This window comes from Dermacentor andersoni, chromosome 7, assembly GCF_023375885.2.
Source record: "Dermacentor andersoni chromosome 7, qqDerAnde1_hic_scaffold, whole genome shotgun sequence".
Taxonomy (NCBI): Eukaryota; Metazoa; Arthropoda; class Arachnida; order Ixodida; family Ixodidae; genus Dermacentor; species Dermacentor andersoni.
The window spans coordinates 111761673-111789504 of record NC_092820.1 but is presented as its reverse complement, the minus strand read 5'-3'; the positions used below and the strand labels follow the sequence as shown (position 1 = coordinate 111789504).

The window sequence follows — 27832 nt, the reverse complement described above, 5'->3', positions numbered from 1 at the left end:
TTAGTACGCTTCGCATTATACCACGAGGGAACGCTGTGGTGGCGTCATCACATCCATTCACCGGGCGAGCATGGCGGCTAAACATCGAAGAGGCCCAATGTAAACAAACTGGTACAACGAGCTTGCAGTGCGCGACGTAGTGATGAGGCTCGACGATGACCACTATTTCTTGGATAGTTCTGTTCCTCCGTCAGCAATCTTTCCGGGCACCCCGTAAGACTTCCAATAGCTTCGGCGATTTTACATATCGCAACGCGCACCTACTTTTCACGGCGCCGTGCTGAAGAAACAACTTGTCCGGTGCTGCTTCTGCGAGTTCATCCACTCTGCGTGACTGCGAGCGTCACGAACATTACATAGTGTGTAAAAAAGGAAGACAGCCTATATAGCTACGATGCAACAAGGAGGTGGTACCGACGATGGATCTCGCTACCAACACAGTGAAGGAGACATCGACAAACTGCAGATAAGTATATTTCTACTGTTTCATATTTAGCATAATAAGAGTGCACGGATTAAGTCACTTTCGTAGTAACGAACTGAATGCCCAGCAGTTTAAAGAAGGCAGTGAGAACCAATGAGCGTTCGTGCTTTTACATGCAGGCGGGCCCGCGAAAATATGGAAAAGATGAAGGTAACCTTCACTAACTTCACGAGATAACAGAAATTCATGATTGACATCAAGCCCGCAAAATTTATGGAAGAGTATCTTTATCCAGGTGAAATATCAATAGCAGGTACTGATATAAAGCAGGAAACTTATACAAAAATTTCACGGGTTGAACAACACATGGAAGGCATTACCGAATCGTGATCGCCACGTTACCGATATCCTTGAAAAAAGTTTAGAATCATTGCATTCTACCGGTTATGCAATATGGGACATAAACCTCGAGGTTAACAAAGAAACTTGAGATGTCAAGGACTGTGCAGAAAGTGAAGTAACAAAAATTGTTGGAGATAGCATTAAGGCAGGAAGACAGTGGCGTAGTAAACCGTGGCAACAGATATGCTTGTTGAGATTAAGAAAAAAAATGGAATCGGCAGGCAGGCCATGCACGTATTCGATCACTTGTTGCCAATTCATAACAGGTGATTACATAAGCGTGACAGAATGGATGTCAAGGAGAGAGAACTACAGCCGAGTATGGTAGAAAATTGCGTAATGGGACAAAAATATGATGTTTGTAGGCATAGGATGCAATCAGCTTGTATAAGACGGGATTGTAGGGTGAAGCATTTGTTTTGCAGCGAACAAGAATAGGTTTGTGGTGCTGACAGTAGAGACTCGTGAAGGTGGGGGGCACCTCAGCTGCTGGCACACTAATCAACATGACAATTGGCTCTGAAAAAGAAAACCCCAGTTATGAAAAATAAAGCAACGTTGTCCCGACACATTGTTTTATTATGCATACTACACTAAAGGCTTCCACAGTTAATGGCACTTGGTACTAATAGTGCAACGAGCATTTTTCTTTGTAAATAATGGTTTGTATGCGGCTGATTCATTCCAATACACTTTTTTTGCAGCAAAACATTCTGCTGCTGGAGGCACTCAACCACCTGGTGGCAGTAGGCGAGCGCCAGGCACGTGCTCTTGAGTGTGTGGCAGAAGTCCAGAGGGCTGCTCTGCAACAGTAGTATCGGTGCCCTCACTGCTCTCCTGTTGAGCCCACAGAAGGCACCTTATAAAGGAGCTTTCAGTTTAATATTCTGTTTATTATTCAAGAACATGGATAAAATTATTGCAGTAAACATTGTGCTGTGCATATTAGGAGACTTGTAACATGCACTTGGTGTCCCTTCAAAATAGACAAAAACGTAAGACAACCTGTGCCACTCTTTGACCATGTAAATAAAAAAATACACTAATGCAGCATACACGTCATTGTGCTGTTTGTTCTTTCTATGTGCAAGAATACATTGCGTGTTAATTAGCCAAAAGATGAACGGTGTGCATAATTCACAATGAAGACAGGAAACAGCAGGAGCTTAATAATGCTATCACCTATAGACTGTGCATATGACTGCAACACTCCCCGATTCAAATGTGCCATTACATACATGTTCGATACCACATATTCTTTAACATTGTCTTATAATTGCATGTACTAATTTTCACACATCTTAAGCCCTTGCATAGCACACTTCTCATGTATCTATTTCATAGGCCAAATAATTGTACACTTTGTCCTTTCGTGTTGTATGAAAAGCAGCATCCTTTAGAGTCGGATAAAACTTCAGAACCAAAGCGCAGCAGTCGATTGCCTCCATGTCTAAAGAAATAGTCCCTTTCCAACGAGCAGGTATTAGTCTGTCTGGCGGCACGATGTCAGTCTAGAGTGCGTGCCCATTGGTGCAGGCTTGTGTTCACCTGCCTTAAAGTGCAGATTCCGCAGCCTCCTAAAGTTGTATCCGACTACAGAAACATGTAATGCCTTGCACCAGTTGCATAGACTTCTGCAACTTGATAGCACACAATGATCAGGAGCAGAAATTTATAAAGGCATCCAAGCAAAGCTGGCTGGCCACACTTCCATTATGAGGGGCTGTAAAAAGGTCTCGCCAAATATTCCCATGACATCCTCGAAAAAGAGGTGGTGTTTGGCACTTCTTTAGAATCAAAAAAAGATTACAGTGAATGTTGTGTAGCACGTCAAAACAAACTGAACTTGGTTATCTGCACAGCATGTAATGGAAGGTTGTGGTTCACATAGGAAACAAACTGCTCTGTCCAGTACAATATTGAGGCCGGTATGGCACCTATTATGTCAACAGTGTGAATATACAAATTACACTTTTCACAGGCCATTGATTTTACCATTATTTTTGTACGATGGTTCTTTCAATCAGTGCTTGTATTACATGAGCAGGTGGATGTGAAAGCAAAGCTTTGTTTGCAAACCTTCCGACTTCCATAATTGTGTGGCAAGGCACTGGCTAATAGCTCACACTTCCTCGGTCCTGCACCAAAGAAGCCCAATGCTCTATTTAAACTTGGATCGCACAACAATTCAATGGCACACGAAGAAGAGTAACACACACAGCAGAGCATTCTGCTGTGTGTATTTCTCTTTGTGTCCCGTCGAATTGTTGTGCAATTCAATTTCAAGCTTCTATACCAATACACCCAGTCTTCAACCTCACCAATGCTCTAGTTATTAGGCCACAATGGCGCACATCTTTGAAATGTCCCAACACAAATTAGCTCTCCAAAAAATCACAAGTGTTAAATTTTGCAGCACAGGTGTATGTATGCACGTGCCATATTTTTTACCACTAAACTCACACGAATCAAAGGGGCAAGCATTAACCAGCCTTGCTGCTGCCGTTACCATTACCATCATGACACCAACGGAAAGACAGTGCCACGTTTCAGTAAAGGGAGTGCCGGAGGGAAAGGTGTAACAGAGAGGGCTCACAATAAAAATAACGGTTACGAGACATGTTCAATGCCAATATATGCTGCATGTTGCTCATCCTACTTTGGCATTGCGGCATGTGTTTGCTCATTTGAGCATATCACATTTTGTGTAATCATTGCTCTAAAGCTGTACAAACGGTCTATATGCTCTGCAATATTTATTTTTATCATTGTGGGTTAAAGACCCACTTTTCATTGGCATCTGCACCACATTTCTCCCGATATGTAATTTTGCCTTGGTGCTTCATGATATCTTCACGTACAGAGAGTTCTGCAGAGCATTGGAAGTGCATTGTTCTACTGCTTAAGAATTAGAGCCCCATTATGAGACGAAAGTATACGATTTATCAATCCAGAATAACGCCGCCCCCCCCCCCTCTCCAAAAGAAGAAGATGCATTGACCCTCTGGCACATGCATCGACAGTGAATAGAGCAAACACTCTGAAGTATTTTCTTCATGCAAGCCAACACACTAAGATTGTTAATGCATTTTCATTTCGCCACAAATGCATAGGCACAACCGGCTTGGCGCAACATCCACATCTCACGCTGCAACAAATTGTGCAATGCCTCGCTGTTTCATAGTGCGGCCGATAGATTACGTATGACCAAAATTCAGCATTGTGCATACTAAGTTACTTCACCAATGAAGAACCCCAACTTCTTTATGAAATTAGCATTCATAGGTTACTTCACACAACTTGTGATATCCATTTATCTATTTATACTTAATTAACCTCTTTCCCAAGAAAGTGAGCCATTTGGAAGGCACCCTGACAGAGAGGTAGAACAACCGGCAAAAGTCATCAACCAGCGAAAAAGTCAGTATCATAAGCAGCCGCATGTGAGATGTCGCTAACACAAAATTTCAGTCGGCTACACAGAAGTGACAAATTTGGCAGTATGGCGCGTCTAAATATTGCTTCAATGTTAATCACAGTAACGCTGACATTGAAGGCGAATTCATTCCTACGTACGTTCCGTCGACACACCCGACTACGTTCGTAAAGCGCGGGCTACATGGAGCGAATTGTCACGGCGAACGCGGCGCGGCGAACAGGGGTGCGGCGGCAAGACGTCGAAGATGCGCTGCATAGCAATACATGAGGCGAACAGCGGGCGGACGCCGCCGCGAGTTCGCCGTGTTGGCGCCAGTGTTATCAGACTTAGCATACGCGTTGTGGTAAATGATGAAACAAATATAAGCGCTTTTTAAGGTGGCATATACCTCTTTTATAACTGAAAAATACACCCACACTAGCGCAGACTCCAACGTGGTTGCAGAAGACGAGAAAAGGCCCGCGCGCGAAAGACCAGCATGCCTAGCGACCGGAACTGGCGCCTCCCGATTTGCTGTCGTCCGCCGCCGCGTGCTCGACGCTTCCGGCGGCCCGACGAAAATATTTGGACAGGCAGGTCGGCGGCGGCCGTCAAATTTTTGGACGCCGGCCGTCGGGCGTTCGCCGCCCAAGGAAGTTCGTCGCTCGGACGCCGGTTATTCGCTCCATGTATTCCGGGCTTAATGTTCCCACGAAGTAGGAAGCATTCTTTTATATATGCCCGCTCAGCCGCAGTATTCGGGAAAGCTAGCCACCGCTTACGCACTGCCGCATCGATAAGCGCGTCAGACATATCTCAGACACAGTGGCTAACAGTAGTTTGATGGCATCCAATGTAACGCTCGGCGCCGACGCTTCCCTGAAAAGTCCCAGTCCCGTAGAAACGGAGGGCACAGAGGACTTGCTCTACGACGGTGAGCGAATGAAGCCCGCCACGCTGTCTCCGCAGACGAGAGCCTTCGCCTAGCACGTCACACAGCAAGCGCACTGATGTCTTCGACAGGCGAAAATGACGCTAAAACTTTCCGTCGGTCATGTAGGTGAACGGGTCCGGACGGTCATACTGACGCTTGCTGCCGCTGGATGCACTGACACAGGCTGCTGCTGCCGCCGCCATGTTCCCGAGTTGAACTCGGAGGGGGTTTCGCGATGTACGAGTTTAGCACGAGTTCGCCTGTCAATCAAAACCAGAGGTCACGCCCCACGCGAGGCATGTAACTCTTGTGCGCGCACCCACTACAGTTGGGCCAAGCCCAACTTATCTTCCGGCAACAGCGACGCGGTGTCGAGCTGAGAGGCATCAACAATCTTGACCGCCGAAATAAAACACGCACAACGCACTGTCATCGGTGATGTACTGAGCACCACTATCAAAAACAAAGCGTTGACTGTCGCTGGCTTATACATACATCTTCTCGGGCTCAGATGGCCCCACAACACGGTTTCATTGCCTGCATTGTGGCGCGTAGCGCACAGTAAATTGTCGGCACGTCACTGTAGCTGCTTGCAAGGCGTCGATGCGCCGAGGGGGTCGACGATGCTGAGGAGTGCGTATCGCAGCAGTCGTATGAGATGGCTGCTCTGTCATCGGTGATGAAACGGAGCCACAGCGTCGTAAACACGATCAGCGTCCGAGAATCGCTCGCTCCTCTAGACCCAGTGCAATGGCATTTCTTCATCACAAGCACTGCACACTCAACAGTTCCAACACCTCTCTCCGTTCGAAGTCTGATTTCATAACTGCACACAAGAGCCCTCACCTGCCAAATGCGATTGCTGCGGTGTCGTTACGATATCCATCTGCGATCGCTGCTGGCTCCAGCAGAGGTAATCCGCAAGCACCTTCGACTGCACAACACACTCATATACTGCGTGCATGCGCTCAGAGGCACCTTCACTGGGCAAGCGATGACAAGCGATGAATTGTGTCGCTGGGAAGCACGCACTTTTCGCAATGTATCGCAGAGGCTTCGCGCACAAAGATAAACTGATATTTTCACTGAACTGCGTCACTACGGACTCTAACATAACATACCGCCATTCTGCAGCGACAGCCGTTGTGTCGTTTTTAGTTGCTAAAGCGGGGGCCTTAATAGCCTAGTGAAGCGCCTGCGATGAACAGCCGTACCGCGGCGCTGCGTTTCTATTCCCCTAATAGAGAAAGAGTGGCCATGACCCTCCTTGGATCATGACTGACTTTATTGAGAATGGTACTGCAGCGCCCCTAGGCGACTTATCACTGTATGAACGCCCTCGTGTGTGTGACCTTCTTCAATGTATCTGCTTCTAAGCTTTCGCCTCACTGTCGCCACTCGCGGCAAGAAGGGCAAAATTTAATAATTTGCTCGATCTCCGTTTGCCATCACAAATTCCTAGCACTGAAAACAAGAAAACAGATACTTAAAGCAATAAAAATGTTCGTTATTTTATTTGTTGTACTTTAACGTATTCGTTTGAGTGAAAGTGTAGGTGCAAGAATGCGCCGCATGTACCCTGTTCGCATTCGAAGGAGGAAAGAATGATAGTGCACGAAAGAGGAGGCACGCCCTAGACGCGCCCGGGAAAGGCGTGGCAAGCGGTTCACGGCAAGTGTGCAGACAGACAGCGGGACAGTCACGGTATTGCTAAGTTGCGATAATCCGCTGATAACAATACGCGGCGCTGGCGCGTTTCGTTGTGCAGCCTTCTGCGCTTGAAACGTGGAAGCAGCGTGCCGCGCAGGGTGCGCTCACGTTGTCATACGCGGCTTTTTGTCTACATATTTTTTTGCCTGTAGCTTTTGCGCGTTCTGCGCTATCTCCGTTCACTGACTGCCGTCGGGCAAACTCGGGTAAAACTCGGGTGAACGAGAAACTCGGCACATCCTGCATAGCACCCCAGTTTGTTTGAATTGCTTGCGTGCTAAAGGATGGCCTCTTTGACCTTAGCGCTTAAAATTGTGACTTTAATTGGGCGGCACTTATTTCGCACGTATTCACCCTATCTGAACTTATGTGAACCTTTAACCTATGTGAACGACCAATCGCTTCACCAGACAGCTGTATGTTTAAAGTGGACGATAGGAGCTCACGTACGCTTGTTTCTGCATCAGCCCATGACTCGGAGGGTTTGTCAGAAAAATCGTGAGAAATCAAATTCTCGCGCCGTCAGCTCTCTTCAAAGTCATCTAAACGACTAGAAAAAGTAGCTGCTTCAATGCGCACGACAGTGAATAGTGTAGTGGCAACATCATCCTCTGCAACGTTTGGAATTCACTCGATCCTTCCTGCTACTGCTGCTGGTCTGCCATTTATATCATTGAACTCTTTCTGTAGATTTCACTGGATTTCTTTGGCTTCATTAATCTGTCACAAAACTTCGGCAAGATTTTTCTGCATTTTTTTTTTTCGGCTAGCGTTTTCAACCGACAGTGCGTCGCTTCTGGGTATGTTTGGGACGAGCTTAGGGGGGCTCGGGGTAACCACCTCATGATATGGTTACCACCTGATATTAAAAGTTAAGTACGGGCACATATTTACAAGTAATGCAGAAAAGCAGACTTGTGTTACGTGTTGCGCCAGGCTCGCTGAAAGGATCAGACAAGTTCCGGGTGAACGACGTTTATTAACCGATGCTAGTGGGTTAATGGCTCGGGCAAGAAAAAAGGCACCGCTAGCGAACGGAACTTGGCGTCAAAGCCTTAGTGGCGCATGCGCACTTCGCAGAGTGCTCTGATCCACATGAGCGCCAGCCGACACAACAACTTGGGCATATCATCAGCAGCGAAGTGTCATCGCTTGTGCGTTTGCAGTGTAAAAGAGGGATGGGGACCAACCGGCGTCAGAGAAACAAACAATTGGCGCGACCGCGTGCTGGTCGCCTTTTTATGCCCACTATTATGTCTGTCAGGGAATCTCAATGCCAGTATAGAAGAAAAAGAACTTAGAGATAGCAGTAATTCAAAGCGTGCATACCTTGTTTATTAGTGTGCCAAAGCTAAATATTTTACATTTCTTTTCAATATCTGCAAGCTTCATGCACAGTTCAGTGGCTCATTCTTTTGTATGCTGTAATGCCTCGTGTCGTGCACGTGTCTTTGTTCAGACACGATAGCTGGAAAAAGAACGTAGCTTGATACAAAAAACGCGGCTACGATAAAACGTAGCTGGAAGTAACTGATTGTCCACATTCTATTCCTACCTCATCTGATTATCGCACTTCGCTTGCAATTATTCAACGTTTATCTGCGAAAGATAAACAGTTTCCATACATTTTAATTTCCGTAGATTTCGTTTGCCTCGTTTTGGCACTTTGTGGTAGGTTGGCTACTGTCTCGCCTCATTTAATGAAAATGAAATATAGTAAGACTGACGGTGGAATCCAACAGCCGCCGTTGAGCACAGCAGCCCGGTATTAACCGTTTGACTACGATAGCCTTTTTATTGCCGTTTTTACTGAACAAAAAATCACACAACATTAAAATGCATCAGTCTTTTCGTGGCAGACACGTGACTTCCCGAGCACTGGCAAATGATCAAACACGGTGGTCCACTCTGGCGGATCAGCTTGATTCATGAAGACCTTCATAAAATGAATTTGCCCCCCAATTTTTTTGTTTCGTATTCATAGGGATGAAGCCCATCCCAACGAAAAACTCTAACAATCTAGAAAAATATGCTCAATTTACGGTTGTTTACATGAAAAACAGGCAGTCGTTCAGGGAACAAAATTTACTTTTTGCTGTAATTTGTTGGAGCGTAGTTTACAAAAGAAACTCTTAACAGCTAAGGCACTGGCCCGGCATTTGCTAACCTCCTTGAGTGCGTTTTCTGCGGGGCTTCCGGAATGTGTTCGATGTTACAGTGGTGTAGGGGAGCATAACATCAAGATCTTTGTAGGTCACCTTTTTGAAACATTGGACTAATATTCCAAGGCGAATCTGACTTGCAACATACAACAAGATAGCAACACCTCGCGCTTATATCCAGTTGTAGTACCACACAAATCTTAGCAAGAAGAGAGTGATAGACGAGGATGTTCTCTGGTCTATTTTTACTGTACGTAAAAACCCCTTTTTTTTGCGTCACGTAGAAAATGTAGACGTGGAACAATTTGTCTTATAAATAAATCGCCCAGTTTAAGGTCACATTTTTTTAACCGGTAGAAAGAGGCTTCTGCGAGTAGTTCTCTACCGTGTTGAAGCCGAAATAATAACGGCAAGCGCTGGAGGAATTCTTTGAATACTAACGCGTGATGCGTGTAATACATTCATCACATACCAGATCTTGGACACAAGAAACGCACTGCATGCCGTAGAGCCCGCGAACATTCACAGTTGTCTCCCTTGCCATGAGTCTGTCTTTTTTATTACGCATGATGTCGGCGTGGACAAGCTGTAGGTCCAGACGACAGCTCCCTGGCTCCAATTCCGCACGTTCAGCAGAAGGTAATTGAATTGGCATCGACAGATCTCTCCAAACCATTGCTTCAAACGAGCCGCGCAAGCCCGGAACCGAATGTATGGCCACGCTTAGCGCCGCGCACACGGGCCTCAGACTGTCAGCGCGAGCAAGGACAATGCACTCAGATATCGCCATCGGACACTGTCATCAAAGCCATACTGCGACAAATAGTCGCCGCCCCGCAGCTGCTACTGTCCGGTTTAAATACACCAGTGGCACTAACAGCGGCAAAAACTATGAACGCTATAGACACTCTCTTAGCTACGCTGCAGTAACTTCTACCTCTGCCCTCGAAGATGACTGTGCTGTGCTGTGAAGTGTACACGCACGCATTACACAGAATCGTTATGCTGTGCAGCCCTCATCATATTCACCATACCACCACCCTCCTTCCTCTTCACATCCTATCTCTCTTATTCCCCAAACCCCTTCCCCAGCGTGGAGTAGCAGGCTAGAGGCATTTCACTCAGGCCGACCTCTCCACCTTTCTGCCATTAAATATTATCTCTCTCTCTCTCTCTCTCTCTACGCATCATGTTTGATCTGCGCAGTGATCATTAGTCTCATCGTACTTGTCTAACGGAACGCCAAGGTACTTTTCGGTAAAGCTTTCAATCGCATACGAGAAAAGGGCTCAGGATTCGTAACCAAATTACTATGCCAGGAACCAGAGTTTTTCTTTCCATTTATGCGGCAACCTATGTATATTCAGAACATTTTGGCAATATCAGTAAATACGCGATTATACTTTCCATACTCGGGCAAAAAACAATATCCCCGTAAGCTAAGAAATTGGTATGTGCAGACTGTAATATAGATCGTGTTATGTTATCTTTATTGGTCAAGGTACGCAGCAAATAACCGTGCCGACATTGCACATCCCTCTCTAACGGGGGAAGGCACTCGCACATTTTTTGGAGGTGTTTATTGACAATTATGCTTGTTGTGCAGTCAGCGCATGACATTTTTACTTTTTGCGAAAATGTGCTTCTCACGTTGAAATAATCTAGTAATCTGAAAAGGACGCTGGGCGATACAAGACAAAAGCTTTTTTCAATGTATATTTGCATCATAGCGAGATGGTTTCCGAACCGTTCACAACATTAAAAAAGAACGCTACTTGCACCGTGAACATTTTTGCAATACACCGGCCTTTCAAACCGCAAGTTCAATTGGTGTGGTCCTACGGTTAGTGCTATTGCACTCGATATGCTTTTTCCCAATACTTTCATTAAAATATTATAATCGACGTTGCTAAGACTTATCGAGCGATACGACCCCAACAACCATCGCTTCTCAGTGTCGTCGGATTCAGGGTAAGGAAAAAGGCGGCAGGTTTTTTTGTTAGTTCGATTCAGTAAATACGCTGAGTATATTCAGCGTGATTTCATACCTAAAAGCTTTGTAAAATTAAGCAAATAGGCAATCTAGCCACGCGCTTGTTTTGACAACAATCGAAAGAAGTGTTTACTTCTAGCAAATAAACAGGCAGTTGGAGACGCGTCATCCAACTTCCTCGCCCAGCTGAAGCATTATACGCAAGAACTCTTCTTTCAAAACATCATCCACTTTATATTTACTAGTCAGCAGGGTCTTGTAATGATTAGTGATAACTTTTCCTATAACGTCTTCAGCGCATGCAACTTCATCTTCATGTTTAACTCGTGGATTTCTTTCCTTTTTTCATACGATAAGGCCCCCTTCGTTGGAACTTGCCCTGCCCAAAGCTTCACTGTTCTTGCCTTAACTATATTCGCCCGATATTTCACGGCATCGATGTTTTTAAGTCCACATTTGATTTCTTTACCGTCGTTTGAGAAAACACCGAGATTGATGTTTTTTTTTATGCGGTATAAACTTTAGCTGCTCTCGAAGTGCTTCTTCCAGCTGCTTTTACTCGTGTCGAATGAAACTTCCCCTTTCTATTACTTTGACCTTAATTCCCTGCTTAAACAGTTTTTACAGGGACAGCAAATTACGAGCTGCACCTCTAGTAAGTTTTCAAGTTCTTTTCGGACGTCAGCCACGAACGATTCATGTTCTAAAAGCGTGCGATAAGAATTTTAAAGGTTCTCGTTAAAACGATTTTTCCGCTGTTTTAAATGGAAACAATCTGTTTTCCAGAAAGTGATAACTGGACCGTACCGGTTTCGCATCATGAGTTGAACAAAGCGGTAAGAATTCTATCGATACGTATATTCCAACTAGTCTGGCATGACTAGTGCGCTGACAATGGATGCATTGAGGGTGTGATCCAACAACAAAAAGACTGCCAACATCCTCGGCATTATAGTCATGTACTACCGTACTCAGCTCACTAGCACGTTTGTCGAGTATCGGGACACCATTAGCTCGATTCCAAGAAAACATGCAATAACATCACCTACGACAATTATAATTTTATCATAGTGTAGGTAGTAACTAAGTTGCTCGAAAAATTCATTTCGGTCAGCCTAAACATTATGTGCATGCAAACAGATCGCCCAACAACAGGAATCCCACATTGAAAAACGTACATAAGCAAATGTCCGTTTTGGCACGCGACAGTCAACTGCAATACCCATACTTCGACGGGGAACAGAACAAAACACCCGACTCCAACAGAATGGCACACACAAGCATTATAAAGTGAACAGAAGGGGGACATCATGCATTCAGTACTCACTCCTACTTGGCTCCCCACTTTCTATCTTGTTCTCTTCGATGCCGGTCAAGTCTAATTGGCTGTCACTGAAGAGCTGACTAAGCTGTTTTGTTGTCTCTAACCCTTGAACATTAAGGGTCGCTATATAAATTGGTGCTGGTAACATCACGTTCATGTTTGAGTGTGTAAAGGCCATAGTGCATGATCTCCCCCGCTCAAATCTGACCGAAGCTTTAAGTACATGCCGCTTACAGCCGAATTCAACAGCATTGATGCTGCGCTGAGCCCAAACAACCAGGATGTACCTTCCCCGGAGAGACTTTTCCAAGAACGCCAAATCCTCAGCCCTCCCCCCCCCCCCCTCCCTACTAACACAGGCGCTCAGACGACGTATGGTAACACAATCTACAACAAAGGTGGTTTTTAAACCTGCCACGAATCCGACTATATATTGGCCCGTGCTTTCATCGCTGGAAGCCTTGCACCCGCCACTTTCGACGGAGGCCTTACCTCCGCACTCTCTTCTAGCTGTTCTATGTCGTCGATGGTTTCCTCACGAGGCTGTTTTTCCGCAACCTAGCTGGCTGCGCCAGAAGCAGTCGGAGGGCTGGCGGCGCTGGGTGTTGCGTCCATAATCTGAGCATCTTAGCACAAAGTGCTCGGCGCCGTCTTGACAGCCATGTTGTCGACCACCTCGATGCCTTCAACGCCCTGTGTGGTGGTGTCTTCTTTTCAGAACTATCGGTGCATTTATTGGTCACCTTTCGGCCTACGGGATGCTTCCTTACCTTCGGTTTCGGCGTCTCCGGTATTCGTCCAGACGCTCATGCTTCGTCAGCTTCGGCCTCGTCCATAAGCAGTTTGGAGAAATCTTCGCTACCCGTTGGACCGGCGACGCTGGCGTACGTGTGGCTGCAGTGCCCTTCCTCGTGTTCGAAACTCTGGCAAAAGTAAACTGGCAAGAATAACTTCTTATTCACTGTCAAGCGCAAGAACTATGTGTCTGCGACAGAAGACGCCGCTGTCGCAGCCGCGGTGGAGCTGTACATCCTGCGTCAGCTCAGCACGACTGCCCGAAGCAGAAATTGGAAGGCAGGGATTGCACGCATACTTCTCCCGTACTAAAGGCAGCCAACTCTTTGGAAGACTAGGCGTGCGCATCCAGTGCCACTTTCTTCTTTCTATTGCGATAGCATTTATAGGACAATGCAAGCGCATTTCTGCTGTCGACGTCGGCGTCGCCATGAGGTTCCGTATAAGGTCCAAGGACGATAACGCAGTTACCGCGCGCCCTAGGCTGTATGTGCGAGTGAAAGCGCGTGAGGGTAGTCGACGATCACAGCTCAATCTCGCCCGCTCAAAAGGGACGAATGCGAAGAGGAAGCGCGCCGTCTTCTCTCACCAGCGAGGCGCCCAACGTTACGAGGTACCGGTGGGGAGGGGAGGGAGGGGTGGCGTTCTTTCTCCGGCTGCGACTGCACCTTTGGCGGCTGCGCGCGGTTGAGGGGCCGTATCTTGAGAGCGATTTACGTTGTGAGCAGAGTCTAGGTACGTCGGCGGCTCGTAGCTTTGTGCGTTCTGTGTGTCCTGGACGCCCGCTTTGCGTTGACGCGATTGTACGAATGTCACTTCGCTCACAGCTGCTGCCGCGCTTGCTCGCGCCACCGTTTTGACAACGAGTGTCTGCAGTCATCGAGCGTGATATGTTCATGTTTGCAGTGTGCGCTGACACCATGCTTATTAATTTGGGTAGCAAGAAAATGTTTACAAGTCAGTACGGCAGATAAAAGTACTATCCTTACTTCGTATGGCTGTCTGCTAATTTTCTTTCGCAATCGACACTTCGCTTTTCGGGCGAAACTGCGTTTTCTTTTGTGTGCGTGTGTGACAGCGCGTGCTTTCAGGAGCGCGAGTTCCTCAAAGCGCTCCTCATTTTCGCGACCAGCCCACTTTCGCAATACTTTCCTCGTTGCAGCTTACGCTAAGTAGAAATTGTGCGTCGTTGCCAGTTTCATGATAATCCTATGTAATCATCATATGCCATTTCTTCGGCGATGTAGGAATGCCGTTTTCGTTTCAGCATACGCCATATGACATGGCCATAGGTACGTACGATTGTATAACACGTAGAGTCTATGACGTCATAAGCCATGTTTATATCGCTTACACTCCTCCACTACCTATGTGGAACCCAACAATCGCTATTTAGTAACCTTGCGTCAAACGGCTGGCGTTTTAACGATGTCTTTGCCACCATACGATGGGCTTCAACCTGGTCGTCGTCATGCTCCCTTTGTCACACACACGTACGCTCACGACTCATGCACACAACTATACAAATTACATAAGTGCATCGGTCCGCCTGATCTCCCTTTGCGGAACCCCTGATAATGCTCGATAGCCTGCTACCTGCGTGGGATCTTCGCATTTCTTTTTTTCAAATGTGTCTTTTTATCGGGTATCTGTGACACGCAGCGACGTTGCACAGTTACCGCCGTGTTTGCATCGAGCCGGTGGAAGGCTTCAGCGTGGCGGTGCAGGAAGAGCGGCAGAACAATGCAGACTTCGTGGAGTATTGCTGCCCGGAGTTCATGGCGTTGGGACACACTAAGGTTCCGGACTTCCAACCGAGCGTGTTCGACGTCGTCGAGGTGTTTTTCATGCTTCTCGAGGGCGCCATCTTCTTCGCGCTACTCCTGTACCTGGACGGTGGCGGTTTGAGCCGCTTCCGAGAAAACGACGGTCCCATGCAGGCGAGTGTGCGCCGCAGCCAGCGCAAAGCGCCATTAGTTCAGCGAGTGATTGTGGTTTGGGGGAATACGTCCAGGTAGACCTATTCCAGTACGAGCCCGCCGATACCTGCTGCATCGTCTCATGAAAAAAATCTGCTTTACCGACGAGGGTACACACGTTCCCAGTACCTGACAGCCAAAGGTATTATGCCGTGGGCGCACCCTCGTCAATAACGCACGTGGTTACCACGAGACGAAGCTGCCACGCGTTCCTGTTAATACATCTATGCTCTGAACTTGAGTGTACCGTCATTTCTCGAGGAAGCTACGATGCTTTCATTGAGAAGGATTGTTACTCGAGAGCGGCGTTTATATTATGTGAAAAGCTTTAGTAGTGAAATAGATGTAAAGTGTCAAGTAGATTTATTTGTTTTATGCCGTTTCACACCCAAGCCAACAAGTTTGGGCGGTGGTACGCATAGCAGTGACATGGTTCGTATTACGTTGAGTACCTCACATTTTAATGTTTGCGTACGTCAAAGTACTGGGTGAAGAAAAAGAACAAGAAGAATCTTTGTTGCACTAAAAGGTATACAAAATTACTATGACATCACCTGGATGCATAGCCGATATGACCAGTTGAGGATCCATTACAAAGAGGCTAAGTACAGCCTCAATTAGCGAGTACAATGGTAACCTAAAATTGCGGCGTCAATGAAGCGTGCATATATTATCGACATTAGTTTCCGAGTACAATATCAATATGGTGACTTGTAGATCCACAAGAGAATGTTTCCCTTGTGATAACACCTTGCCCCCATCAACTTGTGGCGGCCACAACCGGCATCAAGCATGTGACTACTGTTCCGTAGTGGAATACTGTAGGTACGGAGGCAGCTGGGTGTATCCATGAAATCGAGCCCCGTTCGGGAAGGCAGAGATCACGCCATCTCTTGAGTCGCCTTCTACAATATATCTCACATTGTCGTTATTGACCTTAAAAGTTAACGTGGAAGCAATTACGTAAGATATTCACCTCCAATATGAAGTCAGATACACGTAGAACAGTATAGAAGCGGTATAATCATGTATCCTTAAGAGTTTGAAAGAAGTTACACTACTTTGGTCTAGGCCATTGTCTCGTGACAGACGACCAAAAACAACCGTTAGGTGCGTTTATAATACCGTGAGATGGCATTCAGCATCAACGTGGAAGTTCACCACAGAATGTTACATGTTGAACTCTCTGTTTGGCATGGAAAAGGTTTTGGCCGAAAATACGAGGAAACGGTTACGCAAGTCCTCCGTTGCGGACCACATGGGCCATACTGAACAAAGACCGTACCGTGCAGGATACAATTGGAAAGACGGAAAGCAACATAAGCAGAAGCATAGGCGTGTTGCCGAAGTATGATGTAGTCGCTGTTGCAGACTACTTCGTGCCAAGTATTCCCCAACATGTACACTGGCAACATATTTCGAGATCTCTACGCTTTCGCATATCTTTCTCTCCGCAGTTTTTCTGGTCTGTTGCGTAATACGGTACTTGTTCAGCACAGAATAGTTACTTTCTCTACACACATTGACGATCAGCTTTTGGCATTTAAGCGTGGTACCGAATGCTAGGTTTTTCACGTTCGTAACAACTTTCCAACACACCATTCTTCAATAGATATTGCATTTACAAGAATTTATGTCCATGAGCTGTGTGCGGGTCTTGGGAGGACATGCAGAGTGAGAAAGACACTTCCAGCTAAAACTTTTTACGACTCAAATGATCCATAAGCCTGCAGGCCTACAGCCTATACGTGCGCAGTGACATCGAAGCCATAGGCTAAAGAGACATGCATAGTGACGGGCGCTGTTCTCTTGCCAACTGTCCGAGTAACTCATCAAAATGTTTGCTCATGTTCAATGCAGAAGGGCACTCGCAGAGTAGCGCCGGTTCACACAACAATGGAAGAAGACGTCGAGGCCGAGGAGGCCCGCGTACGTAGCCAGGCGCTCGACAACAAGCTGGAGACGGACGTGGTAGCCATCCTAGAGTTTTGCAAGGTAGTATGTTGTCCAGCAGCGTAGCTTTTTGGGCTTGTTAGTGCGTGATTTGAATAGCAATGAATAGCGCGTAGAGGACGAGACAGTAAAATTCAGACACACACGAACAGCACGAGCGTTATGTTCCAACAAATCTTACTTTTCACATACAGCACTTTTACACGCCCGAAGAAGAACATATCGTGTATACAACAGCTATAAGCGTCCGAGAAACGCTAGCTTTTTATCGCAGAGGAAAATAGAAGGTGCGCTCACACATGTGCGTCCTGCTGTGTTTATCTTATCAGCTTCAATGATTTCTCGAGTTTCCCTGCTTTTGCTCCTGCCTATGACAGCACATTTCTCAAGGAACGGCTTGCACGTTTTTGCCTCGCAGGAGAGGATGTGATCAGCAGGTATTCCACTTCGCGCATAACTGATATTGCGAGCATGTTCTACAAGGTTTATGCACCTACCGGTTTGTCCATATAGTTGTTCCCGCATGAAAAGGGAATTCGGTAGATGACACCTTCATCGCAAGTCTCGTAAGGTTTCTGACGCGTGACCATCCATTCTCGAACTTTGTTGTTGTCAGCCTTTTCGATCGTGCACAATGCGGCAAGTTTCTTCGGGGCAAGGAAAACGACGGTTGCATTCGCCCGTCGTCCGATTGTTTTCAGTTTGTGGGATATCTTATGCATGTAAGGCAATACAACAATATGCTTCTGTTAACCAAGCAACAGATTCGGATGATATTGAATTTCTTATTTTAGTTTCCTGCGAAGCTTCTCGGCAATGGACGCTTGAACATGCGTGGGGTAACCAGCATAAGTAAGCCTCTCTGACTGCTGTTTAAACCTGTCACTCATTACGTGTGTGCACGATTTTTGGAGGGAATTTCGGAAACACGCGCAGACAGTACCTGTTTTTACAAGTTTTCAGTGCACAGAATGATATGGCAGCACAGGTTTGTTACTTCGTGGCTGGTAGGCCCCGCAAATGCGATTATCGTGAAAGGTGAAGTTGAGGTCTCAAAATCTGGCGGAATTATTAAGCGGAGATTCACATGTTAGAACAAGCGGATTAAAACATTCTTTCATGATGGTTAAGATGCTTATAGCGTTCGACTCTATTTAGCCAGAGTCACAGTGAACAAGGACTAAAAATTAAAAAATCATATACCAATGTAAAGATTCTTGTTACGTCCATGCCCTCTAGTGGACTGACAACAGTCCTGTCAAGTATAGCTAAAACAGGTTACTTAGAATTGGGGCAATGCACAACCCAATACATAACCCTTCCTTCTGTAGGTAAGGTTGCTATTCCAGTTAAAGAATGTTGACTGCAAGTACATGGCTAAAAGCTCTAAAACAACTTCTCGCTGAAGCACCTGCTGCGTTCTGAAAAGCGGCACATCCGAACTCATCAATGCCCCTCTCTACACAGCATGGTACCTTGTCAATAGGCAAGTAATAGTAGATTTGTTTAATATCCACTGAAAACCCAATCATCCTTTCACCAGACTGAGTTTGGACAAATTCTAAAAGTTCTTCAGAGCTCATAAGACTAAATGCATCGTCGAACTTTGAAAGGTTAAGCTTTCCTTGTGAGTACTTGGAAGTAACTTTTTGCCATGTGCCAGTTTCCGACACGATCACCCTGATCTGTTGTCAGGGTGATTCAAATAGACAGGACTGTTGTCAGTCACCTAGAAGGCATGGACGTAATCAAAATCTTTAGATTTGTAGAGGAATTTTTAATTCTTGTTGACTGTGACTTCAGCTCACTGGAGTCGAAGGCTGTAAGCATTTTAACCATCATGAAAGTGTTTTAATCTGCTTGTTATAACAAGTGAATTGCCCAGTAATAATTCCATCCAATTTTTAGACCTGGGGCGCTATAACGTAAAGCTATTCCAAAGTTTTCTATTCCAATTCTGCATTCAGCCCTCCGTCATTGGTCAAAAACTTTTTTTGGGCCACCCCCACTTCGCCTGTCAGTCACGCGACGTCACGCAAACCGCGATAGCTCCCCAAATGATATGACGTGTATACTCTGATTATGCATGATCGGACTGATCAAAAGAACAATAGTTATTTCTGATTCGACACCTTTTCGCCATTAGCCCTGGCTCTTGGTCAAAAGCTTTCTGGCTGCACCCACTTCATCTGCCTGTCACGCGTCGTCACAGTACTGCGATAACTCACCGCGTCAAAGTGGCATGTACGCTTTAAAGATGCACTAATATGCCGAAAAAAAACTGAATTTTTCACTGGATAGCCGCAGGCTGCCCCGTTCCGAAAGAAATAAAAGATGGTCGCCGCCGATCGCTCAGGCACTCCCTACTCGCACCTGCCGGGGAGCGTGGGTTTATTTGCGTGCAATAAAACTTGTGCATGGCCGTATAACGTTTTCGAGCACTTTAGGCATGTTTACGACCTCGCTCTGCCAACTCTTTTTTGCTGAGGATCCGTTTTAGCGGCATTCTTAACCTTCCGCTGCATGCCGCCGCTATTTTCGACCTGCCACCGTAAGCTCAGTAAGTGAAAGCGGACCAATCGTCGACGCCGACACTACCCTCTTCATGCGGTTATCAATTTTCAGTGCACTGGCTGGGCCCCATTGGAATAATAGATAGGAATAAATAGATTGGAATAAAAACGTATTGGAATAATTTTACGTTACAGGGCCCCTAAACTTCACCTCTCACGCTAATCGCATTTGCTGGGCCTTCCAGCAACGAAGTAACAAAGCTGCGCTGCCATATCATTCTGCGCGATCAAAACTTGCAAAAGAGCTACTGTCTGCGCGTGTTTCCACAATTCACTCCGAAAATCGAGCACACACATGATGTGTGACAGTTTTAAACAGCACACGAAGAGACTGACTAATGCTGCATGGTTATCCCACGCATGTTCAAGTGTCTGTTGCCGAGGAGCTTCTCAGGGAAGTAAAATCAGAAAGTCCATGTAATCCGAATTCGTTGCTTGGCGAACGGAAGCACTTTGTTGTATTGACTTACGTGCATCGGATTTCCCACAACCTGAAAAGAATTGGACAACGGGCGAATGCAACCGTCGCGTTCTTGGCCCCGAAGAATCTTGCCACACTGTGCAAGAAAGAAAAGGCTGACAACAACAAAGCGCGAGGATGCATGGTCAGATGTCGAAAACCTTACGTCACTCACAATGAATGTGTCATGTACCGAATTCCACCATTCCGTTGTCGTGCGGGAACCACTATATCGGACAAACCGGTAGGTGCTTGAATGAGCGCCTTATGGAACATGCTCGCAATATCAGGCACGGCCGAGGGGGAACATTTGCTGATCCCGTCGCTTCCTTTTTTTTTATTATGGGTTTTACGTGCCAAAACCACTTTCTGAATATGAGGCACGCCGTAGTGGAGGACTCCGGTAATTTCGACCACCTGGGGTTCTTTAACGTGCACCTAAATTTAAGTACACGGGTGTTTTCGCATTTCGCCCCCATCGAAATACGGCCGCCGTGGCCGGGATTCGATCCCGCGACCTCGTGCTCAGCAGCCCAACAGCATAGCCACTGAGCAACCATGGCGGGTAAATGTGTTATCATAGGAAGGAGCAAAGACAGGCTAACTCGGGAAATCATTGAAGTTGATAAGATAAACAGAGCAGAACGCACATGTGTGAGCACACCTTCTATTTTTCTCTGCGATGAAGAGCTAGCGTTTCCGAGACGCCAATACAGGTTTTATAAGCGAAATGTTCTTCTTCGGGCATATAAAAGTGATGTATATGAAAACATGTTGGAAGTTAGCGTTCGTACTGTTCGTGTGTGTCTAAATTTTACTGTTTCGTCCTCTGCGCGCTATTCATTCCTATTCAAAGCATGCTGTCATTTGCGCTTACACAGATCATAGAGTTATAGCCGTGCCCCGTTTCCGCATCAGCTGCAGGTCGTATTAAAGTAATCGTCTCCCGTGTATCTGCTCCGTTACCCGGACAGAAAGACTTAACGTATGGTAATATTGCTACGGCACAATATGCGCGATCACGAAAGGCCAGCAGTGTGAAGACGACGACGACGATTAGAAGCTAGCGCGGGCTGTTGCCTCTTGGCCAAGCGCAGCGTATTTTCCTTGTAAATATATTTGTACATAGCTTTTCGTCTGCGTCTTCCTACGTAACATATCTGGTGGAGGTGGACGTTCCCTGTACCTCGTCACGGAGCTTCGCAGTGGACGGTACGTCGAGCCTTCCTTCATGGCTCCCGGCGACGACAACCCGACTCTGCCGGCTCCGACACCTGCTGCCACTTCGACGACCTACATCACTCTCCCCGCTCCCCGTGATCCTGGCGTATTCTCGGGCCAAGATGGGGAAGACGTCGATGACTGGATTAGCCTGTATGAACACGTCAGCCGCAATAACCGGTGGGACCCTACTATTATGCTCGCCAACGTAGTCTTTTACCTCGGTGGCACACCTCGAGTTTGGTATCGCACGCACGAAGATGAGCTCACCAGTTGGGATTCACTTAAGACACAGCTTCGAGACTTGTTCGGCAACCCCTACGGTCAACAACTTGCCGCGCAGAAGGCGCTTTCCGGCCGTGTGCAGACGTCAACAGAGCCCTATGTCACGTACATTCAGGACGTCTTGGCTCTGTGCCGCAAAGTTGACACCCACATGACTGAGTCAGACAAGGTTTCCCACATCCTCAAGGGCATTGCCGATGACGCCTTCAACTTGCTCGTTTGCAACAACGTAGCGACGGTGGATGCTGTTATAGGAGAGTGCCGCCGCCTGGAACTCGCCAAAAGCCGACGTATTGACCAGCAGTTTGCCCGTCTGCCCAACACCCCAGCGACATCTTCCTGTGCCGACGCTCCTCGTCCCAACAACACTGCCGATGTTACCAGGATCGTCCGGCGTGAGATCGAGGCCGCCTATCCGGCTGCCTTCGACTCCAGTCCCACCAACACATCTGCAGTCACGGTCTCACTGATCCAGGCAGTTGTCCGCCAGGAGTTTGAAAACATGGGTCTTCACACCATCTGCTCGGCCCATCGCCCTAATACCCGCCCGGCTTCTTCGATTTCGCCCCGTCCCGCATCTTCTTACCCACCACGTTTCCGCAACCCATCTGAATGGCGCACTGCTGACGACAAGCCTATTTGTTTCCACTGCCATCGAATCGGGCACATTTCTCGGCACTGTCGTAGTCGCTGGAGTTCCCCGAGCCGGCCTACTTATACTGCCTGCTCTCGCCCCTCAGGTGGCCCTTCTCGTCCCTATGCCGCACGCTCCGATAATGCCGCCACTGATTCTCCTGCAACGAACCGCCCCTATTCTCGTTCGCCTTCGCCCCAACGACGACAATCTCGCTCTCCCCAGCCCCGTCGCTCCTATTCGCCGACTCCTTTCGGACGCCGCTCCCAGCCGGAAAACTAGACGATGCAGCGCCTCGAGGTGACGCTGCATTGCTCCCTACGCCGCCAAATCCTCTACTGACTTTGCCCACTCATCTGAACCTTCTTGACGTGCAAGTCGACGGTGTTTCTGTGTCTGCTCTCATAGACACTGGGGCGCATTTGTCCGTAATGAGCGCTGACCTTCGTAACCGGCTCAAGAAAATTATCACGCCCGCCACGACGCCTGTTGTCCGTGTCGCCGATGGCGGAACAGCTCCCGTAATTGGTATGTGTACCGCCCGCGTCTCCTTCGCCGATCGCTCAACAATCGTGCTATTCACAGTCATCGCCCACTGTCCCCACGACATCATCCTCGGCTTAGACTTCCTTTCCGCACATTCTGCTCTCATCGATTGTTCCGCCAGTACTCTCCGCCTTGACCTGCCTGTTCTGGATCCTGCTGAACCACACCCCAGTCGCCTCAGTTCCGCCGACTTCGTTCGCTTGCCACCTTCGGCACTGACCTACGTTGACCTAGTGTCATCCCCACCAGTCCCCGACGGTCACTACATCGCGGCTCCTATGCAAGACGTCCTCCTTACACATGGGATCACAGTACCCCATACAGTTTTATCTATTACGGCGAATTGCGTCTGCCTGCCAGTGGTCAACTTTGGCTTGACGACACAAGTGCTGCCACGTGGGATGTCTTTGGCCCAGCTTTGTTCATTCGAGGATCACTCAGTAGCATCCATTGCAGTAGACGACACTTCATCCGATACTCCTCTACCATCGCAGTCGGCAAATTGTACCATCGCTGACTTACGGAAAATGATTGCCCCCGACTTGCCCTCCGAGCACGCTCGTGAACTCTACCGCGTTCTGTTTTCCTACCACGATATTTTTGACTTTAACGATCGTCCTTTAGCCCAAACTACAGCTGTCAAACATCGCATTAATACCGGCGATGCCCCTCCTATTCATCGCCGCCCGTATCGAGTGTCACCAGCTGAGCGTCAAGTTATTCACGCAGAAGTTCGCAAAATGCTTGCCAAGAACATTATTGAACCATCATATAGTCCATGGGCGTCACCTGTAGTACTGGTCAAAAAGAAGGATGGCTCATGGCGCTTTTGCGTGGATTATCGGCACCTTAACAGGGTTACCAAAAAGGACGTGTATCCCCTACCTCGGATTGATGACGCCCTTGACTGCCTTCACGGTGCTCGCTATTTCTCTTCTATTGACCTTCGCTCCGGCTACTGGCAGATTGCCGTGGACGATCTCGACCGCGAGAAGACTGCTTTTGTCACACCCGACGGTCTTTATCAATTCAAAGTGATGCCGTTTGGTCTATGTAACGCCCCTGCCACTTTTGAACGCATGATGGACTCCCTTCTTCACGGTTTCAAATGGGCCACGTGCCTGTGCTACTTGGACGACGTTATCGTATTCTCCCCAACGTTCGCTACGCACCTCGAGCGCCTCTCAGCAGTCCTGGACGTTTTTCGGCGAGCCGGTCTGCAACTCAACGCATCGAAGTGCCAATTCGGCCGTCGCCAGATTACCGTCCTTGGACATCTCGTTGACGCGAACGGAGTGCAACCGGACCCAGGCAAGATCCATGCTGTTACGCACTTCCCTGTTCCGAAGTGTGTCAAGGATGTGCGCAGCTTCATCGGCCTTTGTTCGTACTTCCGCCGTTTCGTGAGAAATTTCGCCGCCATAGCACGACCACTAACCGACCTTTTGAAAAAAGACGCTCCTTTCCAGTGGGGCGATAACGAGGCCTCTGCATTCTCTCATCTAATCGACATTCTCACAACGCCTCCCGTTTTGGCCCATTTCGATCCTTCTGCGCCTACCGAAGTCCGTACTGAAGCCAGCGGTCACGGAATTGGAGCAGTACTGGCACAACGCCAGCGTGGCCACGACCGTGTTATCGCTTACGCCAGCAGGCTCCTCTCACCCGCGGAGCGCAACTATTCCATCACTGAGCGTGAGTGTCTGGCCCTAGTTTGGGCGGTTGCGAAATTCCGCCCATACTTATATGGCCGATCCTTTTCCGTTGTCACAGACCATCACGCGCTTTGCTGGTTATGCTCACTGAAAGATCCTACAGGAAGACTTGGTCGCTGGGCCTTACGCCTCCAAGAATATTCGTATACTGTCACCTATAAATCTGGCCGACTGCACAAGGACGCTGACTGCCTGTCTCGCTACCCGGTCGACGAGCCTGACGACGCCGACAGTAGTAGCGCCAACGGCATTTTCTCTGTCTCTGCCTTCGGTAACATCGCCGATGAGCAGTACCGAGACCTATCACTGCGAGCACTTATCGAGCGTCTGCGCTCTACACCTACCGACGCATCCGTTCGCCGATATGTCCTCCAGGGTGGCATTCTGTATCGAAGGAACTTCCTCCCTGACGGCTCTGACCTTCTTCTTGTCGTGCCAAAACAGCTACGACAGACTGTGCTCTTTGAGATGCATGACGCACCCACTTCAGGACATCTTGGGGTAACCCGCACGTACGACCGCGTCCGCCGCCGCTTCTATTGGCCTGGTCTCGCTCGCTCCGTTCGACGCTATGTTGCTGCCTGTGATCCCTGCCAGCGTCGGAAGACACCTCAGGTGCTACCTGCCGGTCATCTCCAGCCGATCACCGTCCCTGTGGAACCGTTCTTTCGTGTTGGATTAGACCTGCTCGGTCCCTTTCCCACGTCATCTTCTGGGAACAAATGGGTAGCCGTCGCGACTGATTACGCCTCCCGATACGCTATCACTCGGGCTCTCCCTACCAGCTGCGCCACTGACGTCGCGGACTTTCTCTTGCGTGACATTATCTTGCTTCATGGCGCCCCGCGACAGCTGCTTACTGACCGTGGTCGAAACTTCCTCTCGAAAGTTATCGCTGACATTGTGCGTTCCTGCTCCATTCAACACAAACTGACTACTTCATACCATACTCAAACCAATGGCCTGACAGAGCGGTTAAACCGTACTCTTACCGATATGCTGGCCAAGTACGTTTCCAAGGACCACCACGACTGGGACATTGCCCTTCCTTACGTAACATTTGCGTACAATTCTTCCCGGCACGACACCGCCGGATTTTCTCCCTTTTATCTACTGTACGGTCGCGAACCTACCTTGCCCCTAGACACGGCACTTCCTCCTGCTGCGGTCTCAACAAGCGAGTATGCGCGCGACGCCATCGCCCTCGCTGACCATGCACGCCAGCTTGCCCGTGCTCGACTGACGGCCTCACAGACCACTCAGCAGTGTCAGTACAACGCCCGCCATCGTGACGTACAGTTTTCACCTGGTGCGCTCGTGCTCCTGTGGTCGCCCTCTCGTCACGTCGGACTTTCAGAGAAGCTCCTTTCGCGATACACAGGGCCCTACCGCGTGCTGCGCCAGGTGACGCCTGTGACTTACGAAATTGCTCCTGTGGCCTCAACCTCGTCCTCTCCTGTGGCATCTAGTGATGTCGTACACGTCAGTAGGCTCAAGGCCTACTACACTGCTTCCGAGTCCGATCTTTAGTCGCTCCGGGACGGCGCTTTTGCAGCCGGGGGTAGTGCTACGGCACAATATGCGCGATCACGAAAGGCCAGCAGTGTGAAGACGACGACGACGATTAGAAGCTAGCGCGGGCTGTTGCCTCTTGGCCAAGCGCAGCGTATTTTCCTTGTAAATATATTTGTACATAGCTTTTCGTCTGCGTCTTCCTACGTAACAATATGACAGCTAACACTCTCTTTAAAAGGAAAGTGATTACTTCGCATCCTTCTTGACGTAAACTGCTTTTTTTTTACTGAGTAAGTGATCAATTCAATTTAATAACACTTCTATCATAAATTGCAATTCTTTGCGGCTGTGTTCCTAATACCATTGAAACAGTTAGACTTAGGGGCTCAATATAGGGCTTTTCTCAATTTCTATTCGTTTGCCCGAGTGGCTAGTCTTGGTGATAGCGGGGGCGTCACTTTCTTTGAAACGCTAATATTGAAAAAAAATGCTAACATTTTTTTATGAAATGTAGCCCCAAATTTTTTGAGCGGCATTAAGTGTTTCTCTAGAATTTTGATAATATGAAGACTTCCTTGCTCCGTGTACCTTTCAACAACAAAAGTGCTACGGGCATCTAGCGTAATGAATACGTCACATGCCCAGCGTTTCAGCTGTTTACATTGTTCTGTCCTTCAGCAAGCAATCGGGGGGTCTTTTTGAGTGTTCTTTCAGGGTTTCGATGTTGTTGCAAAATAAGAAAAGAAAGGCGTCAGTGCTCGTCTCAGCATGTCTGGACTTGGTGATGCGCAGGATATTGTGATGTGAAGTTTTTTAATACCCCACACCATCGGCCAAGTACTCCAGATGATGGAAAAGTGCGAATACTAGTTGCGAATTGTCAGCCCGAAGGAGTTTAGGATGTAATGATTACATAGGGTAACTTCACAATGGCGGCCCAAGGGAAGAAATTGCAGGTTTAAGTACAGAATGGTGTTGAAAACACAGCGTCATGGTACAAGGAACCTAGTAAAAACCAAGGTATTTGAACTTGCGCAGGTTTCCGCAATTCTACAGTGTTTTGCTTACACGGTGTGCCCGGTCACATCGTATGAGTGTATATGCACTTGTCCAGGTCTCGGTTATCTTACAGAAAGATGCGTTCAGTTGTAGACAGCGACAAACTCAGAATAAATAGAAGCTTTCAAGCGAGAAAACGCAACAGGGGCCGAATGCACGAAGCTGTTTGTTCGTAAGTGATATTTGCCATTGGCTGGCCGTCTTCGCTAATAACGTCTGACGTCATTAGCGGTTGCCGTCTGTTCTTAAAGAACAATTCTTGCGTAAGAATCTTTTCTTGAATACCAGCCTGCCACATACGTGAGGCTGGCTAAGCCAGCCGTTTTTGCCCTTCTCGTCACCTTTCGGTGCACTGGCATTTGACTCGCCGTCTTTCCTGCATTGGCGACTTGGCAATTCACTCGTACGCGAGTAGTCCACAAATTGCACGAATCGCGTCTTGCCAAGCACTAAACTTGCACTCATCAAATTTCCGGTCTTCAGACTTTTCCATAAAACACGTGGCAGGATGGTTTTCTCTGTAGGTGTAGGAAACCACCTGCAATGATTGCCTTTGCTCTGCGACGTTGTTGATCTGGCTGCAGTCGTTACAGGTTGTGCGGAGGGCCAAGTTTGATGTTCTCCGAAGATCAAATTACTTTGGCGTTCTTCCACTGCGAAACTGACGCGGACACGCAAAGTAATTTTTGGAAGGAACCGTGGCTGCCGGAAGCTTTATTGTTAACGTGAG

At 47.8% G+C, this 27832-nt stretch overlaps 1 protein-coding gene across 1 annotated transcript in view; it reads left to right on the top strand.

Annotated features, from left to right (window-relative positions):
- LOC126534703 (phospholipid-transporting ATPase ABCA3-like) overlaps positions 1-27832 on the top strand; it is a 133960-nt gene that overhangs the window by 84701 nt on the left and 21427 nt on the right. The window contains exons 16-17 of the mRNA XM_072289498.1: positions 14825-15102; positions 17002-17136. Coding sequence (XP_072145599.1) covers positions 14825-15102; positions 17002-17136 — 413 coding nt within the window. The remainder of the gene's footprint in view (positions 1-14824; positions 15103-17001; positions 17137-27832) is intronic.